Source organism: Caretta caretta, chromosome 2 (genome assembly GCF_965140235.1).
Source record: "Caretta caretta isolate rCarCar2 chromosome 2, rCarCar1.hap1, whole genome shotgun sequence".
NCBI classification, from domain to species: domain Eukaryota; kingdom Metazoa; phylum Chordata; order Testudines; family Cheloniidae; genus Caretta; species Caretta caretta.
This window is the reverse complement of record NC_134207.1, coordinates 231092192-231111367: the sequence shown is the minus strand read 5'-3', so window position 1 is coordinate 231111367 and position 19176 is coordinate 231092192. Positions and strand designations below refer to the sequence as shown.

Sequence of the window (19176 nt, the reverse complement as noted above, 5' to 3'; positions counted from 1 at the left end):
TGACCAGGGAAGGGTATAAAAATGTTGCTCAGGCATGTAGGAATGAAATCAGGAGGGCCAAATCGCACCTGGAGCTGCAGCTAGCAAGAGATGTTAAGAGTAACAAGAAGGGTTTCTTCAGGTATGTTGGCAACAAGAAGAAAGCCAAGGAAAGTGTGGGCCCCTTACCGAATGAGGGAGGCAACCTAGTGACAGAGGATGTGGAAAAAGCTAATGTACTCAATGCTTTTTTTGCCTCTGTCTTCACGAACAAGTCAGCTCCCAGACTGCCGCGCTGGGCAACACAGCATGGGGAGTAGGTGGCCAGCCCTCTGTGGAGAAAGAAGTGGTTAGGGACTATTTAGAAAAGCTGGATGTGCACAAGTCCATGGAGCCGGATGCGTTGCATCCAAGAGTGCTAAAGGAGTTGGTGGCTGTGATTGCAGAGCCATTGGCCATTATCTTTGAAAACTCATGGCGATCGGGGGAAGTCCCGGACGACTGGAAAAAGGCTAATGTAGTGCCCATCTTTAAAAAAGGGAAGAAGGAGGATCCTGGGAACTACAGACCAGTCAGCCTCACCTCAGTCCCTGGAAAAATCATGGAGCAGGTCCTCAAGTAATCAATCCTGAAGTACTTAGAGGAGAGGAAAGTGATCAGGAACAGTCAGCATGGATTCACCAAGGGAAGGTCATGCCTGACTAATCTAATCGCCTTCTATGATGAGATTACTGGTTCTGTGGATGAAGGGAAAGCAGTGTATTGTTTCTTGACTTTAGCAAAGCTTTTGACACGGTCTCCCACAGTATTCTTGCCAGCAAGTTAAAGAAGTATGGGCTGGATGAATGGACTATAAGGTGGGTAGAAAGTTGGCTAGATTGTCGGGCTCAACGGGTAGTGATCAATGGCGCTATGTCTGGATGGCAGCCAGTATCAAGTGGAGTGCCCCAAGGGTCGGTCCTGGGGCCGGTTTTGTTCAGTATCTTCATAAATGATCTGGAGGATGGTGTGGATTGCACTCTCAGCAAATTTGCAGATGATACTAAACTAGGAGGATTGGTAGATACAGTGGCAGGCAGGGATAGGATACAGAGGGACCTAGACAAATTGGAGGATTGGGCCAAAAGAAATCTGATGAGGTTCAACTAGGATAAGTGCAGGGTCCTGCACTTAGGACGGAAGAATCCAATGCACCGCTACAGACTAGGGACCGAATGGCTAGGCAGCAGTTCTGCGGAAAAGGACCTAGGGGTGACAGTGAAGCTGGATATGAGTCAGCAGTGTGCCCTTGTTGCCAAGAAGGCCAATGGCATTTTGGGATGTATAAGTAGGGGCATAGCCAGCAGATCGAGGGACGTGATCGTTCCCCTCTATTTGACATTGGTGAGGCCTCATCTGGAGTACTGTGTCCAGTTTTGGGCCCCACACTACAAGAAGGATGTGGAAAAATTGGAGAGAGTCCAGCAAAGGGCAACAAAAATGATTAGGGGTCTGGAACACATGAGTTATGAGGAGAGGCTGAGGGAACAGGGATTGTTTAGTCTGCAGAAGAGAAGAATGAGGGGGGATTTGATAGCTGCTTTCAACTACCTGAGAGATGGTTCCAAAGATGATGGTTCTAGACTATTCTCAGTGGTAGAAGATGACAGGACAAGGAGTAATGGTCTCAAGTTGCAGTGGAGGAGGTTTAGGTTGGATATTAGGAAAAACTTTTTCACTAGGAGGGTGGTGAGACACTGGAATGCGTTACCTAGGGAGGTGGTAGAATCTCCTTCCTTAGAAGTTTTTAAGGTCAGGTTTGACAAAGCCCTGGCTGGGATGATTTAATTGGGGATTGGTCCTGCTTTGAGCAGGGGGTTGGACTAGATGACCTCCTGAGGTCCCTTCCAACCCTGATATTCTATGATTCTATGGCTGGGTGAGGGGCGGCCTGAACCCAGCCCTGGCCCTGGTCCCAACTTAGCCTGTCCCCCAACCTGCCATGGCCAGGGGAGGGGTGCCCCTCCACCGGCCGCAACTCAGCCCAGCCCCCAACCGGCTGTGGCTCCCAACCTGCCTCCCCGCCCCCAGCCCCAGCTGTGGGGAGAGAGAGCTGGGGGGGAGTCCTCTCTCCCCACCATAGCCCTGGGGCAGCCTGCACCCCAAGCCCCTCATCCCCAGCCACAGCCCATCCCCCAACCCTGTGCCCCAGTCCTGAGCCCCTCATTCCCGGCTCCACCCCAGAGCCCACACGACCAGCTGGAACTCTCACACCCCTGCACCGCAACCCTCTGCCCCAGCCCTGAGCCCTCTCCCACACGCTGAACCCCTCATCTCCAACCCCACCACAAGAATTTTGTTATGTACAGCAATATGAAGGGGATGTGTCACACATCACCTCGATATCAGTGCACATGACAAAATTCATTCCAAACATGTGTGGGGAAAAATTAGAGGGAACACTGCCAGAGGCAACTTTTGGTCATAAACCAAATCAGTTCAGTTTTGGATCAATAACCTATAAAGAGTTACTGAAGTAATTTAGTTCCTCAGCTATGGATCATGTAAAAATATTGGTGGCTCAGTACGTATATATCTCCAGGATTAATCATATTGCTGAAAAAGAAATATATTTGACCATTACGCCATACAGAGATCTCAAATGGAGTTTTGTGCAAAATGACAAGTGAAATATGAACAAACAGTGGCAAGCACCAACAAATGTTACACAATTAACCTATTACTTGGAAACAAAGGACAGACTAGTCACTTTGAACAGGAGTCTACATTTCCACATCAGTAATGCATCAACAGTAACTCACTGGAGGACACTGAGCCAGTTTATCAGCTGCCACCATTTGAACATTAAGGTGTTTAGCCTGAGATTTCCCTCGAGATTTTATTAGCCTCTGTAAAACCTGTGGAAAATAAGACAGTTAAAATACATAGTGGGTGGGAAAAGAAAGAATTCAGAAGCAAGAAATAGTCAGATAGTGGGAATAGGACCAAACCGTTCCATTCAATGGGAGATTTGCCAGGGACTTGACTGTTAGCAGGATTAGGCCCAATGTATTTGTGTACTCTTCAAAAAAGTAACTCTCTTGTGTAATTTTTAACATATCAAATAATGTCTCATTCACTGGCTTTAAGAGCCTTTATGCCTTGCCATTTAGGTCCTGCACAACCTCGCTCCTGCCTACCTCTCTGCTCTCATTCTCTTTATTCCCTTTCTCTCTCTTTTTCTGCCCAAGTTGAACAAACTGACACCTTCTGGTCCTCCTATTCTCATGTGTGCCTTCTTCCATGTAACCATTTGCAATGAGACTCTTGAGAATGCTCTTCCAGACCCACTTTACCAGGCCTCAACTTTCTCCTTCCAACATCTCTTCAGGATGTACTTGTTCCAAGAAGATTATAAATGTAGACATCCCCACACAGCGAAATGGTGGTAAATTAAATGACTGAACATCTTAAGAATAAACTGAACGAAAATTACAGAACTAAACACTGTGTGTGCTGAACTGTACTGATCAGTTGTCCTGCTGCTCAGAACATCTCCTCCCTTATCTTCATTTCTATACTGTCTACTTGGATTATAAAGTTTTTGGGACAAGGACCTTAGCTCATATTTCTGCAAAGCTTCTAACAAACCGTTGACACTCTGTAAAGCAATATTACATAAATAATAATAAACAAGAGAACTGTTTCCCTTAGTTCTAACTTAAGTAACCACTAGAACTATAGTTATCTCTCTTTTGCAAAAAAGTGATTTTGTAACCCACTGATTGAGATTATATCTTTTTAATGGTATCTTCCCATCCAAAGGGAAATAATTCAAAAGTGCAATTCATTGATCTTCAATGACACCCAGTTCAGAACCTGTGTCTCTTTGTACCTGTGGCACAGGTCTCAAAGAATGAGTGGATTGAAACAGAATTAAGCGCAGTAAGATAGTTACCTTGGGAGAAGAAATCTTTACATATACTATAATGGGAGCCAGAGAAGTTTTACTTAGTTGAGCTGGATGATTAATGGTATCAGCATCAAGTACTACCAGCTGCAATGTCCTTGCTAATTCAAATATCCGTTCAATTTCACTCTGAACTTCAGCTGTAGATAAGTAGAAAATTAGAGTTATGAAAATATTTAACAGAAATTAATTCTAACAAATGTAAAAATGAGGTAGATTGGCATGCAGCTCCCACAACATATGAGTAGATTGGCAGGAGCTGTTAATTGTTAATGTCACTGGCATTCTACTGAAGCAAACATATCTTTAGCAAGAACATTCCGCCTACAGTTTATGTTCTCTGAAGGTCATACTCTTTACCAGTCTCACCTTCATGCTTTTGTATACTACTAATATGCAGTTTTTAACACCTTCTTATAAGATCAAATCCATGTGTGTATAGCAAAGAGGTGTATGCAGCATTATGATCTCCTGTTTGAAATATGAATCCCTCAATTTTACTACAGTAACTCAGTAGATTCCTTATTTGTAAGTTATTGCAGCACAGACTCTAATTATACTTAATGACCATAATTTTCAAACCTGAGTGCCTGAAGCTACACAATTAAATTTATAGTGAGGCACCTGGAAGAGACTTGTTTTTCATAAGGTACTAAGCACCCATAATTTCTATTTGCTTCAACATAAGTTATCAATGCTTACCATCTCTCAAAATTGGGCCCTATACGTAATATGGCACTAGGTCTGAAAATGTTGGTCAATATTTGTAAAGTACTTTGAAAACAAAAAATTCAAAATAATGCTAATAATCCTCCCAATAACCTTTGAGGTAGATAAGGATTATTATCAGATCTGGTCAGAAAAATATATGACAAAACAGTTTTTCATTGGAATTTGTCGATTCATCAAAATCAGAACATTCCATGGAAATAGTTTATTTCAATGCAGTTCCTGAGAAAACAAGCAGGTTTCCGACAGAAACCTGTCTGGTTCTTGCCAGTTCGCCCATATACAGGCTTCTAGGGACCAAGGGCTTCACAGGTCCATGATTCCAAGGCAGCTCCTAGGAGGACTGCTCCAGAGCTGGGCCTCCATCCCTCTTCATGGAGAATTTCAAATTTTTTTGAAAAAAACCCCCTAATTTCAAAATAGTGAAATCTTCTAAGAAGATAACTTTTCTCTGCCAAGTTCTAATTATTTTCCCTATTTCACAGACAGGGAAACTGAGTCAGAGGTTAAATGATTTGCTTAACCTACAGATGAAGTCAATGTTGGAGCCAAGATCATAACTCAAATGGGAATGGGATTCTAGTTCTGTGCTCATTCCACACCACTATTTAAGATAACTAACTAGAATAAGGTAAATCCAAAAGGGTAAGAAACTAGTGGATGCTGACATGCACACAAAGGGACTATCCAAACACTAAAATATAGTGTTATGTTATCAATTTTGTGTTTGCTGTTTGAGCTGGGTTAGCAGCATGAGTTGTCACTAAATGCTTTGGGAAATGTAGCCAGCCTGCATGGGCTAGGAGCACACACATTCCTCTACTTGGATAATTCTGTGGTGAATGGCATTACTTTGGAGGGTGACAAAAGATCACTGTGTCACTGTTAGAGTCACTAGGGTTCATAAAAAGAAAAGGATTACTTGTGGCACCTTAGAGACTAACCAATTTATTTGAGCATAAGCTTTCGTGAGCTAAAGTACTCCTTTTCTTTTTGTGAATACAGACTAACACGGCTGTTACTCTGAAACCTAGGGTTCATAAGTTACCAAAAATCCCAATTTGTTTCCAGCAGCCAACCAAAGTACATAATACCCCAGCTAATCACTGCTCAGTTAAAGCCTTTCTATCCAAGGAGAAGATCCAAGACTTCACTCCTCAGGCCGAAAGGTAAAGTGTGAGGCAGCAGGTGACAGCTCAGACCATACCACACTTGCTGGTTTTTAAGACTGTAACTAGTTTATCAGCGTTATCACTGCGGAACAGGATAGTCCTTCACTTCTCTAGGAACTCAACAAATTAATCAAAGTAAAATGTGTGGTCTCCTGTGAAAAGCTGCAGTAGAAGAGCTTTGTTTGAGAGAACGACACAGATGCTGGGGTGGGAAAATGGAATCATCCTTCAAACGTGTGGAACAGATGCAGAGCATTTCAGTGGTAACTAGTACAGCCCACAATCTATAACGGCAACAGGGAGCTGCTAAATCCAACATACATGAGTGTTGTAGTTCAGCTGATGCATGGAATTCATCTGTTCATGGCTATATGTTTATCAGCAACACCAAAAAAGTGATAAAACAACAAAATTGTGACATAATTACTATCAAATATAGTACAGCTCAAGGGCTGTTGAACAAGTGGAAAAGTACCATATAAGAGACAAAACCAACCTGACCTGAAACCCTCAGACTAGCTGAAGAGTCATATGCTAATTCCAGATCCCCCCAAAATACTTCTTGGTGTCAACCAGCATGTTCAGAAAGAATTATATTATAAGAAATTACTACTTGCACCTGCCAATATATTAGACCTTTTGTATGATGTAATATTTCTATTCTTTTCAAGATTCCATCAGAATCAGATTTCATCAACGTTTGAAATATGAAAAGGGACAGTGTCCTAAAAGAAAAATTTACAAGCACTCAGAAAAGACACAACTATTAAGTGAAGGCCACATGACCTTGAGAACAGCATAATCAATATGTCTGAAAGGAATCACATTGACTTTAGTGCTAGAATAATGGAAACTTCCTTTGCCACCACATGCCATCTTCTTACAACTTATTTCAAAGAGTGAAGATATCAAAGATTTTCTGACATCTGCTTCATTCTAAACTCAAACCGTTTCAAAAACAAAGGTTTCAAAGCAGGTTTCTGATTATGAGAAAAGCAATCACACAGTGGAATGAAGTTAAGGCTTCCCTAGCTACTTAGTAAATAATGATGCTCAAAAGGGAAAATGCTTCAAGAAGATAGTAGGCTAGGACCCTGGCTAGTGCAAATTGGTTTAGCCCCTTTGTCTGCATGAAGATTTATACCAGTTGAGGATCTGACCAGTGTCCTTGGAGCTAGAATGATCTCTCCCAAAAGAGAAATTAAATTAGTCCTGGAAGTCTATAAAGGAAATTTCTGAAATCATAACATTTTGGAAACAAGACCTGAGGCTTTGCTGATTTCACAGTCTGAACATTATGGCTGCTGTTTTCTTATGAGTGTGGGTGCTCTGTAACTCTTGATAACACTTGGGCCAAAATTTTTAGGTGAGTACTGACAACTAGACACCTAAGTATCGATGTAGATATCTATGCAATTGGCATTATTTTTAGAGGTTCTGTGCTCCCCCTTAAGCCAATAAGATCTGCATTTGCTCAACACCTCTGAACATCAGGCTAGTTATTTATGTGTCTAAAATAGATTTAAATTCCTATGTTTAAGAATCCATGTCTAAAAATTTTGGCCTTAGCTTTTAACTAAGGGATTTCAAAGCCACATTATGTGAGGTTATGTATTTGTGCATATAGCCTTAACTCCAGCATGAGAGACTTTTATCTCTCTCTCTTTTTATTTAATAAGCCTTACCTCTACTTCAAAAAAGGTAATCAAAACCTTTGAGCCATTTTTTTTATATATTGACACAAAGTAGAAAATCCAGCAAAAGTAATAGGGAAAAAAGGAATTATTAAAGACAGTTTAAATGTATGGGCTCAGATATGGAGGAGGGGTGCAAAGGTAACCACTGCATTCCTGTAAGTCTGAATAAGTCCTTGAAGTCTGCACTAAATTACTCGGGCTGCTAACAGCCGCAAGAGGCCAATACAGCTGCTAAGAGTATTTTGGGGATGTAAGGAAGTCCCAGTAATGCCACCTACACTTGCACTATGAACGGGGGTTGACACAGAAGTTGCTACACTGGCACTATGTTTCAGGAGGATCCTTCTGTGGATGGCAAGAGCAGCTTTCAGGCTCCTCTGGAAAGGGAGTGGGCATAAAGGGTACGTCTACATAGCAGCTGGGAGGTGTAAGTCCCAGCTCGGGTAGACTTACACGCATTAGTTTGGCTCAAGCTATTATGCTAAAAATAAAGGTGTGGCCACGGTGGAAAGGGAGGCTGCTCAGGTTAGCTTCCTAAATACAATCTCACCCAATCACTGGGTATGTATCAGGCAGCTAGCTTGAGCAGCTGTAGCCACACTGCTATTTGTAGAGTGCTAAGTCCAGCAGAGCTAGCATGTGTATGTCTACCTGAGCACAGAATTAACTTCCCAGCTGCAGTGCAAACATACCCTGAGCGATCTTACCACTCTGCAAGATCTGGACCATGAATATTGAATTACAAACCTAAAGCTGTTTTGTTTAGATGAAGCAAAGTATTTTGATTTTCAGCAGCAACAACTAAGGATGGCATGTGTTTCCAAGAATTAACCGATTGCAGACGGAATAGGGCTACATTGACCGTACTGGTGTGTGCACATTTAAATGTCAATTTACACTAACCAACCATAAATCATCCAACATCCAAATACCAGACTCTATTTGACCTTTCTCTTGCAGCCATTTATTTATATTTTCTGGCTTACTAATTGTTGACATATCTTTAACTATTATCATTTTTGTCTTCTGCTGATATTAACATACCCTCTTTTAGAAGCATCAGGTCTTTAAGTTACTATCCTAACTTCATCAGCTATACAATCAAATCAGCCCTATTCTTCTGGAAAAAAACAGCCAGCCACTGATCTTACAAATGCTGTTTATACTGCAGAGAAAACAGTATGAACAGTCTCATAACTTATGCACAAGCATAAATGTCATGTTAGAATGATCAGTAACATCTCATACTAGTGACTTTTGACAATAATATTTTTCAAATCGACTCAGAAAGAGAGGAGATACTGGAAGCCCGATTCTGTTCTCACACAGGTTTTACACCGTGTAACCACACTGATTTCAAACAAGTTACTCTTTGATTTACAACAGTATAACAGACAGAATCAAGGCCACTGGTTTCTAATGAATTATGAAAAAAATAAAAGCTAGCATTCTATTGGGGAAAGACCACAATCAAACCAGGCCTAGCCAATAGTGTGGCTTAGAAAAAAGGTTGCTGCACCAAAATGGTAAAATCATAGAATCATAGACCTTAAGGTCAGAAGGGACCATTATGATCATCTAGTCTGATCTCCTGCACAACACAGGCCACAGAATCTCACCCACCCACTCCTTCAACAAACCCCCAACTTATGTCTGAGCTATTGAAGTCCTCAACTCGTGGTTTAAAGACTGGAAGGTGCAGAGAATCCTCCAGCAAGTGACCCGTGCCCCACGCTGCAGAGGAAGGCGAAAAACCCTCAGGGCCTCTGCCAATCTGCCCTGGAGGAAAATTCCTTCCCGACCCCAAATATGGCGATCAGCTAAACCCTGAGCAGGTGGGCAAGACTCACCAGCCAGACACCCAGGAAAGAATTCTCTGTAGTAACTCAGATCCCACCCCATCTAACATCCCATCACAGGCCATTGGGCATATCTATCCCTAATAGTCGAAGACCAATTAATTGCCAAAATTAGCCTATCCCATCATATCATCTCCTCCATAAACTTATCAAGCTTAGTCTTGAAGCCAGATAGGTCTTTAGCATTTATTGAGAAGAGTAGCGACCTATACAGGAAAAAGGAGGAGGGATGACCATTTTGTTCAACATGTGTACAGACTAAACAGTAAACCAGTTTAAGAGACAGTAAATTTTACTAAGATTGTCCTATTAAAATGATTTTTTAAACAGTCAAATATAACTGAAATATCTATAAATTTAAAACCAACAGTATATTTTGGGCGTTCTGCATAAAATGTAACTATAAAATCAAGTCCTGTTTATAATCAAATAACTTCTGCCACAGAAATTCAACCACCATAATTGGTGTAATATCAGAATACAAAGGGTTCAGTGAACAATATGTATTAATCACCAGCAAATATTCATTTAAAAATGGTAAGTCGCACAAGGACATACCTACCTTTCCCCCTTTGTTTTTTTTTAAACAAAATAACAAAAATCCACTTTGGATGAGACTTCCTAGTTTGAACCCAAGTGAATGTGAATAGTGTAGTTTAGCAAATCCTGGAAACAATGGATTAATATAGAAACATGAACACCTAAAATTAGGCTCAGAAATCCATATCTAGGCACCTAAATAAGTGGCTACTTGTTTACTGTAAATAGTCATGACTTTGAAAGTACTTGTACCATATCATTACAGTATTTAAGTGGCTAAAACACAAACTTTATTGTTTAAATACAATGATCAAGCATGTTACTGAGAAGCAGTAAGGAAAGTGAAGACATTTTTGTAAAGTATTCATTACAGGCCAGATGGTGATATCCTTACTCACCTCCCGTTATACCTTATTCCACAAACAGTCCCATTGAGTGAGGTTCAACATGAGTAAAGGTAGCAGAATCTGGCTCTAAAACAACTAAACTGAAAACTTGTCCAGCTATATAGTGTAACTACTGCAGTGGGCATTTAGAAAGGTGTAATGTAATGCATGTGTTGTTATAGTCATGTATGTATTTTTCCAACTGGCCAAATAGGAATATTCATAATTGTAAAACTTTGATCAGATTTTCCTTCAAATGTAGCTTGATACATAGATCTCACTGAAACCTAAAATATATAACTTAAATGAAAAAAAATTTGATTTGTTGTTTTAAAATTACTGATGTTTAAAATAAAAAGGTATGGTATCACCATACCTCTTTTAGGTGTAAAAAGATTGCTACATGAATATAGACTTGGCCTCTAGTGCTAACAGAAAGTTGGGTGATATGATGCTGCCTGGTATCTGTAACTTACTGAATTGGGGACATTTATTCTTGTCCAACCACCTCCCCTTTTTCTTGGAAAAAAAACCCCATGAAATTATATTCAAAATAATGATGTTATTAAATCTGTAGAGTTAAATACTCAGAAGTCAGAATATGGGTGAGTTAGGGTTCAACACACAACTTTAATGTGTGCACACAAGTAACAGTTATACACAGATCCTGATCCTGAGCTGTGCTTGGTGCAGCTTAATGGAAGACTTGAGTATTCTGATGTTGAGTGGGGGCTAGAAATTTAGAGATCCCAGGCCTCAGAGATCTCTAAGGTATCCCACCTCTCCAGGGGTGTGGCCAGGGCTTTGTTATACCTCAGCAATTGCTGGCTGCCAGATTGGCTCCTTGGGAAAACTGCTACAGGTAAGAGCATTCTTCTGGCTTAAGGAAGCCCCAGGATTGGGAGAGCGCCCTCAAAATCTGAGTTATGTAGAGAGTTTCTTGGCTACTACTTAGGGTCTGGCCAGTATCTTCAAAAAGTCTTAATTTAAAAGGAGATGGTCAAGATATTTTCCTACCTTTAAAGCCATGTTTTTTTCTCTGGACGATAAGAAAACTTTGGTAGCTTGAAACCAAAATATATTTTCTGTCTCAAGTCTGGTCTACACTAGAGAATTAGGTCAGCTTAACTATGCCACTCAGGGATGTGAAAAATCCACACCGCTGAGTGGCATAGTTAAGCTGACCTAAGTCCCCACGTAGGCAGCACTAGGTTGAGAAATGTTTTCTGTTCATCTAGCTACTGCTTCTTGCCAAGAGGAGAATCCTTCGCGTTGGTGTAGGCAGTGTCTACACTGAAGCCCTACAGTGGTGCAGCTGCAGCTGTGCTGCTGTAGTGTTTCAAGTATAGACAAGCCCTAAATCCTGTTTCCCAGTCCCTATTACATGCACTCAATAGCTAGGCCAAAGAGCTTTGTGAGTGTGTTGGACATCCAACATTCCTTTTTCATTTTGGTTTACATTTATTTTAAGAGCAGTGAAGTATTTATTTTGGAACAGAAACCATATAAAGAGGTCATAATTAAATTATTAAACACATTGAATACCACGCTAACATCTTCTTCCAATAGCATAATTGCGAAGAATTTAATGGATATGACTGTTCAAATCATTCTGTTGGCTTTGCATATAGATTCAGAAAAATGATGGTTGAATTTTGAACTAACTATCCATAACAGTTTCATTTTATGCTTCTATAAGCATTTATGTTTCACTCTTTAGAATACTATCTACAGGATACTAGCAAAATACCAAGGAATTCTATAAAGTTCCTAGGGTCAAATTTTCAAAGTTAGGCACTTAAATTATATATGCAAATTGTGTGCATATAACCACAGGCAGGCTGTTACAAATCAGATAAATGGGTTCACGATCATATGTACGATCAATTAATCATATTCAGAACTGTATTTTTTACATGAACATTCTCTGGTTTGAACTAGTGTATGCAGATCTTGTACATACAATTTAGACACCTACATTTGAAAATCTAACCCTTATAGTTCACTTGTCACCCTCCACTTTATTTTTAACATTTTAAAATAAATAAAGAAAATGACATCTCCAAGAAAAAAATCAGTGCATAATACAGCTAAGACTTCTGTATATCATTATAATACCAGTTATTGGAAACAGACAGTGGCTTTGTGAGGCACACTAAATTGTGGAACACAAAAACAGCAGGAAACATAATTTGCAAGCTTATATACATACCCAAAACATCTGGAAAGGGAGGGCATTAATGAAGCAAAGAATGGAAAAAGCCAAGACAATCAGGTTCTTGTACAAAGTATACAGCATGAGATAAGGTTATAACAAGAGCAGCTAGAAATGTCACATACATAGGAACAACCAACAAAAAGGTTTGGGTGCTTAATACTAACAAAGAAAAGCAGCAAAAAATGCAAAGCTAACTCAGCAGCTTCTGCAGATGTCATATACACATGTAGAAGCAAATAGCCATGTATATGCCAATTTTGGAATGAATTTCATATTGGTGAGTTTTTACCATGTACTTTACCTCCTTTGTGTGAAGAGTATTTTTTTCAAAAAGATAAACTTGTTTTTAGGTATTTCAAGCAATTAGCAAATGAACTGCCCTTTCGTTTTAGTATAAATTTGACTAACTATTGGCATTTCACATAAACATATAGTAATTACTGGCAAGCAAATATTTCCCTTCTGTATGCAGCTGTTTTAACACACAAAAGCAAGCTTTCACACAAGAGCTGAGTAAAACTTTATTTTTCCCTTTGTATCATTTTGCATAAATGTTGGCACTAGTTAGTATTTTGCTAACATTCTTGGATAGATTAGTTAGCATTAAAATACTCAGAAACAGAGATTTTTAGCTGTCACTTTGGTTTCAAACAAGACAAATCCTCAAATCTTTATTTTTACATACCCCTTACTCAGGCAGTTTCCAAGGAAGACTGAACAATATGAGGTCTAAAATGAACATCTTTGTAATCCTTCAAATGCAGTTCTTTACTCCACATGTTCTATTTGGAGGGGGTGGGGAGCTTGGTTCTCTCTGCTCAACATGGTTAAATCTGCTATTGGTCTCATAGCAAAGCTAATATACTTCTACTATACACTTAACTGCTGTGCAGCCCTATACTCAGTGGTCTGGTGAAAATCATTCTTACAAAAGGCTGATTTATTTCCCCAGTGGAAACAGATTTTTATTGAGATTGCAAGTATAGCAGCGTTTCCCCTCTTTATTGATATTTTTCTTTCCTTTTAAGAGACAGTAATGTAAATCTTTATGGTAAGATTGATGTTTTTCAGGAAGGAAAAAACAATGTGACTAATTGAATAATAAGGTGGATGAGGTAATATCTTTTATTGGACCAGCTTCTGTTGGTGAAAGATACAAGGGCACGAGCTTACACAGAGCTCTTCTTCAAGTCTGGGAAAAAGAACAGGAGTACTTGTGGCACCTTAGAGACTAACAAATTTATTTGAGCATAAGCTTTTGTGAGCTCACGAAAGCTTATGCTCAAATAAATGTCTTAGTCTTTAAGGTGCCACAAGTACTCCTTTTCTTTTTGCGGATACAGACTAACATGGCTGCTACTCTGAAGTCTGGGAAAGGTACTCAGAGTGTCACAGCTAAATACAAGACAGATCAGATTATTTAGCACAGTGGTTCTCAACGAGGGGGTACATCAACTCATCCAGATATTTGCCTAATTTTTACAATAGGCTACATAAAAAGCACTTGTGAAGTCAGTACAAACTAAAATTTCATACAGACAATGACTTGTTTATACTGCTCTATATACTATACACTGAAATTAAGTACAATATTTATATTCCAATTGATTTATTTTATAACTATATGGTAAAAATGAAGAACTAAGCACTTTTTCAGTTCTAGTGTGCTGTGACACTTTTGTATTTTTATGTCTGATTTTGTAAACAAGTAGTTTTTAAGTGAGGTGAAACTTGGGGGTACACAAGACAAATCAGCCTCCCGAAATGGGTACAGTAGTCGGGAAAGGTTGAGAGCCACTGGTTTTGCATAAGGAGTTCACTTGTTGTAAGAGACCATTCAAGGTGAAACGGGCAGTTAAAATCTTGGCAGTCATAGGACAAAAGAGGGCTAGTGTGTTATAGGTTGTTGTAGTGAGCTATAAATACAGTGTCTTTATTGAGTCCATGATTTTTAGTGTCTTACAAAGTTATTAATTTAAACTGTAACTCTCATCTTTGGAAGGGGTTGTGCAGGGTTCCTTTGAGAATGAGGACTGAGAGGTCAGATATGGAGTGCTTGTTTGGGGAAAAGTGTTTGCTCGTGTGTGATAAGGTGTTTTTGTCTTATCATTTTTATGTGTGAGTTCATTTGAGAGTATAGTGGTTGTCTCATTTCAGCCACATAATTGTTGTTGGGGCATTTAGTGCCCCGGATGAGGTATACCACCTGTTGTTATAGGCATGTGTAGGATCCAGGGATCTTGGAAAGTGTGTTGTGGGGAGCATTGATCATCATAGCAATGGAGATATGTCTGCAGGTATGGCTTGTAAATGTTTAATGATACCCTGTAAGGGTTCCAGTGTGGGGTTGTAGAAGACAACTAAGGGTGTGTGGTCAAAAGGTCGCTCCTGCCCATATTGAAGCAGGTTCTCTGAGCTTATTTTGGTGGCTGATTCCATGATGTAATTGAGTAATATTTATATTAAAATTAGTGGTACAATTTCAGAGGACTTGGTGTAGGTGCAATTTATACCCTAAATGTTAATTTGGGCACAAATCAGAGTCCCTTCTCCATCTAACTACTTGATATATTCCCATAGGGCAGTTTGACAGATGCAAATTATGTCCTTAATTGAGTTTCAGGAGCCAGGTCTGGCTACACATTTTGTTGGTGCAAACTGAACCTGTTAAAATGGGTCTGCTGTTTTGAAAATTCACCCCTTAATATACTGTTTGTAATTCTACATATACAGCTGTTTATCATGATTAAAAATATAGGAAATTAAAATTTTAAAATGCTGCTGTTTTAATTAAAAAAATCAAATTTCATTGCAATTAAGTCTAGTGAAAGTAATCTCTTTATATCCGCAGAATGACCAAATACAAATAATTGTAGCCCTGCCATAGAAAGGAGATCAAGAATGGATTCAGTGACTGATGCAGTTCTGCTATTACAATTGCAGCAGTACCAAGCATCAGCAGAACGACCAAGGAAGCTAAATTTAAATTGCATGCACAACCTTAACTCTGGCATTTCCTAACTTTTGAGTGCTTGACTTTGCAACCTTAATAATGTTCTTTTAATATAAAATCTCTGTGCAGTTTCCTAGGTTTATTATTTTAAGCAAACTGAAAAAAACAGAAATTCCATCATGTGGCATCATCATCAGGGTTGGAACCTTAGGTTCACGCACGGATCTCTGCCACTTGAGAGAACAGAGTAAGTGATAGCTGTAGCAGCTTGTTATCCTCTAGGTGGACAAACACTTTAGAGGGGAATGAGACATATGTTGTCAGTGTGTGCCATCAGATGGGTGGTGAGACTCAGGAATCTTGGGTCCTATTCCAGGCCTCAGAGGGTAGTGTGTTCTAGCGGGCATGGCTCTTCTGCCCATTCCTCCAAACTTAAACCTTTCTTCCCAGATCCCTCCAATCTGTCCCAGTCCCATCTTTTCCCCAAACTGGGCTCCTTGCTTGCATTCTCCTATTCTCATCTAAGCAGCCCCAGTCTCCACTCCACAGGGTTCTCATCCCAGTCCCACTCTCCTTGTCCACCAAGTCAGTCTCACTCCTCTAGATTTCTCACTCAGACCCATCTCCCCTTCCCAGTGTCCTTGCCCAACCAGTCCCAGTCTCCTCCCCTGGCTCATCATCTGATCTCATTGCCCCCTCCCCCCCCAACCCAATCCAGAGGCTCTGAGTCCCCTCATCATTTTCTTCCCTGGCTCCCAGTCTCAGACCATACCTCAGATCTGAGTTAGAGCTTCCATCTTCCTCCCCTATCCTCCAGCCCTAGTCTCTTCCCCACTCCGTTGGCTCCTTGTCTCGGTCTTCCACCCAACAACCCCAAGTCCAGCTCTTTGTCTTCTCCGCATTCCAATCATTCAATCAGGCAGCTTTTTTCTCCACACTGCCTGGGCCCAGTACTGCGAGTATATGAGAGACAGACTCCTCATGTTCCCAACTCAGTTCCAGTGTCCAGATCTGGCCTGGCCTGCAGCAACTCAGAGCTGCAATTACAGGGAATGTCCTGCTTAGCCCTGGGATGGAGCATACTGGGTTCTGGCAATCTTTGTGGAATTTAGCTGCAAAATTCTAGTAAGTCTTTATTTAGCATGTATGAACTGTGATTTTTCGCAGGTTTATAACTTGGCCAAATTTGGGCAGATTTGCAAGGAATGGCAAAAGGAACATCCCTGACACAAAGGCCCTCTCTGTCAAATTTCAAAATCCTGCTCCAAGGCATGGGACTCGAGAGCATTTCAAAGGAAAGGTTGCCAAAAAAAAATTTAAAGAGGGAAGAAAAATTTATCTTTCCCTAGCTTCATTCTTGGAAATAGCTGAACCGTTTTGACTGAAATTCAGCCTGAAGCAGATACCCTGAATGGAAAATTTCATCCCAAATGGTTAAAGTTTGGCAAAGTTATAAGCAACTGGATACAACTTAGAAGTGTTAGGCAACCTTAATAATAGATGGAGCTACCAGCCCAGCCTATATAACACCCCCCCCCCACACACACACACACACCCATTTGTGTTACTGCAACTGAGATTATGTCAGCACTTCCACAGTGAGTAAAAAGAAGAGATGCTGAGGTGCTACACGCTGAAGTCTGTCATAAGAGCTGGGTGAACCATTCACTATGAACTATTTATTCAGCAAATTTATCCCTTTTCCTCTTAATAAATAGACTGAAATTTTTACAGATTTTCACCTGTAAAATATCCATCAAAGAATTGCACATGTTCAAACACATTTTAGCCTATTCAACTTGGTACTCTTTTGCCTACTGATTATTCTTCAAGTATTAGATATTAATTCTATGATATTCACGTTGTTCAACCAATCACCATGAACTATTTGTGTTCCATGATTGGATGACCTAATCTATATAATCAACTTTCACTTTGGCTCCAAACAAATTTAACTTCATCTTTTCATTAAATGATAAAAGCAATTTTAGCCACAGGCCTGAAATTCCATCACAGGAATGTTCACACGAACAACACTTTGCACAAAGCAAATAAGAAGGCATGTGAACACAGTCAAAATGAAATTTATTTAGAAATCATCACAGTGTTGTGTAAATAAGTTTTCTTACTATACACCCAGCTCTACTTGCCATCCAAGATCTCAAAAAGCAAATTTTTCAAAAGCAAATTTTCAAGCAATTCATGTAGCCATTTCTTAGTTACAGGAATATATTCTAAAAAGTCCAACTGCTACACAACTATAAATGTTAAGATACCCAGCAAAATGCATATTTATTCAGACTCTTTGTTTACAAAACTGATTATTAAAAGTATATTCACCAAAAACACCTGAACAGTTTCAAAAGCCATTCTAGTCTCCAATAACTAAGACATTTTCTATTGTCTATGCACAGTTTCATAGATTCCAGGGACAGAAGGGACCATCATGATCATCTAATCTACCCTTCTCTATAACACAGGCCATAGAACTTTCCCAGATAATTCCTAGAGGAGATCTTAATCTTGATTTAAGTTTTTCAGAAAATAAATACAATAAACTAGATTCATTGTAAATATAATTAAAGTTGTGACACAAACAAGTCAAAATCAAGGAAGTGAGACTTAAGGCTGATCTTCCATCTTAGCCTCACTTCTTAGCCTTACTTCTCATATAGAAGAGCAGTGGGCCAGATCCCAAGCTAGTGTATATCGGTGAAGTTAAAGTCAAAGGAGATACACCAATTGGCATGCTGAGAATCTGGCTGAATATGAATTATGGCTATTTCAGTTTTTATATCAGCCATAACAATACAAAAATGTACTTTTTCTGCATTTAATTTTAATTAAGTTGCTCAGATCCAAGAGTATTCAATATTGAAAAGGAAAACTTCAAGGTTAGTAAAAGAGTCTGATTTTTGCAGGGATACCTGTAATATATACTCATATTATTGAAGAACCCACCTAATGCTGGTATTGTGAAACTGCATCTTTACTTATCCAAAGGGATATCCCCACATTTTATCTGCATTATGGGCTAGTTCTTACTCCCAATGAGGCCAGTACCAAAACTAACATTAATCCCAGTGGGAGAAGGATAGCCCAGTACCAGTAAGTATTTTTTCAGGCAGTGCTCTCAGAAATGACTTCACATTTCTAGGACCTCTGATTTGTTGGCTTTGTGACTGGAATTATTGTGAACAGTGCTCCTGTCACAGCAGAGAAGGTAGATGATTTTTGTTATAGACATGAACTGGGAGTACTGTACTATAGTGCCAATCTCTGGTTATTATCACTAGATACACTACTTACCTAAGCTTGATCTTGTGTTGGACCGTTCTATTATCGCATGCTTACTAGGGTTATTTAATACAGAGCGTTTGGCAAGCGAGATGTCTGCTGTGACCCGTGTGATTGATATACTGTAAAACAAACAAACAAAAACCTGTATGTTACTCATCATGCAGGAAAGTGGCAACAAAAGTCAGACAATTAATATTAAAAGGTAGCGAGGACCAGAAGGAGAGAAGAGGTAAGGAGTAGATAAAAGAGTGGATTATCTAAACCTTAATTAATACTGCTTCAAGTAGTACTGATGGAAGTGCTGCACCTGTATCCCTTTCTTTGTTTGCACAGTATGATTGCACACCTAATGGCAGCCTGGTTACCATCTACAGGAGCCACACTGTCAAGGTAG

At 39.8% G+C, this 19176-nt stretch overlaps 1 protein-coding gene across 9 annotated transcripts in view; it reads right to left on the bottom strand.

Annotated features, from left to right (window-relative positions):
• CACNB2 (calcium voltage-gated channel auxiliary subunit beta 2) overlaps positions 1 to 19176 on the bottom strand; it is a 444228-nt gene that overhangs the window by 57858 nt on the left and 367194 nt on the right. For all 9 annotated transcript variants that reach the window (XM_048837994.2, XM_075125898.1, XM_048837988.2 and 6 more), the window contains 3 exons: positions 18792 to 18901; positions 3917 to 4068; positions 2781 to 2876 (listed from right to left, as the gene is read on the bottom strand). In XM_048837994.2, the coding sequence (XP_048693951.1) occupies positions 2781 to 2876; positions 3917 to 4068; positions 18792 to 18901 (358 nt within the window). The remainder of the gene's footprint in view (positions 1 to 2780; positions 2877 to 3916; positions 4069 to 18791; positions 18902 to 19176) is intronic.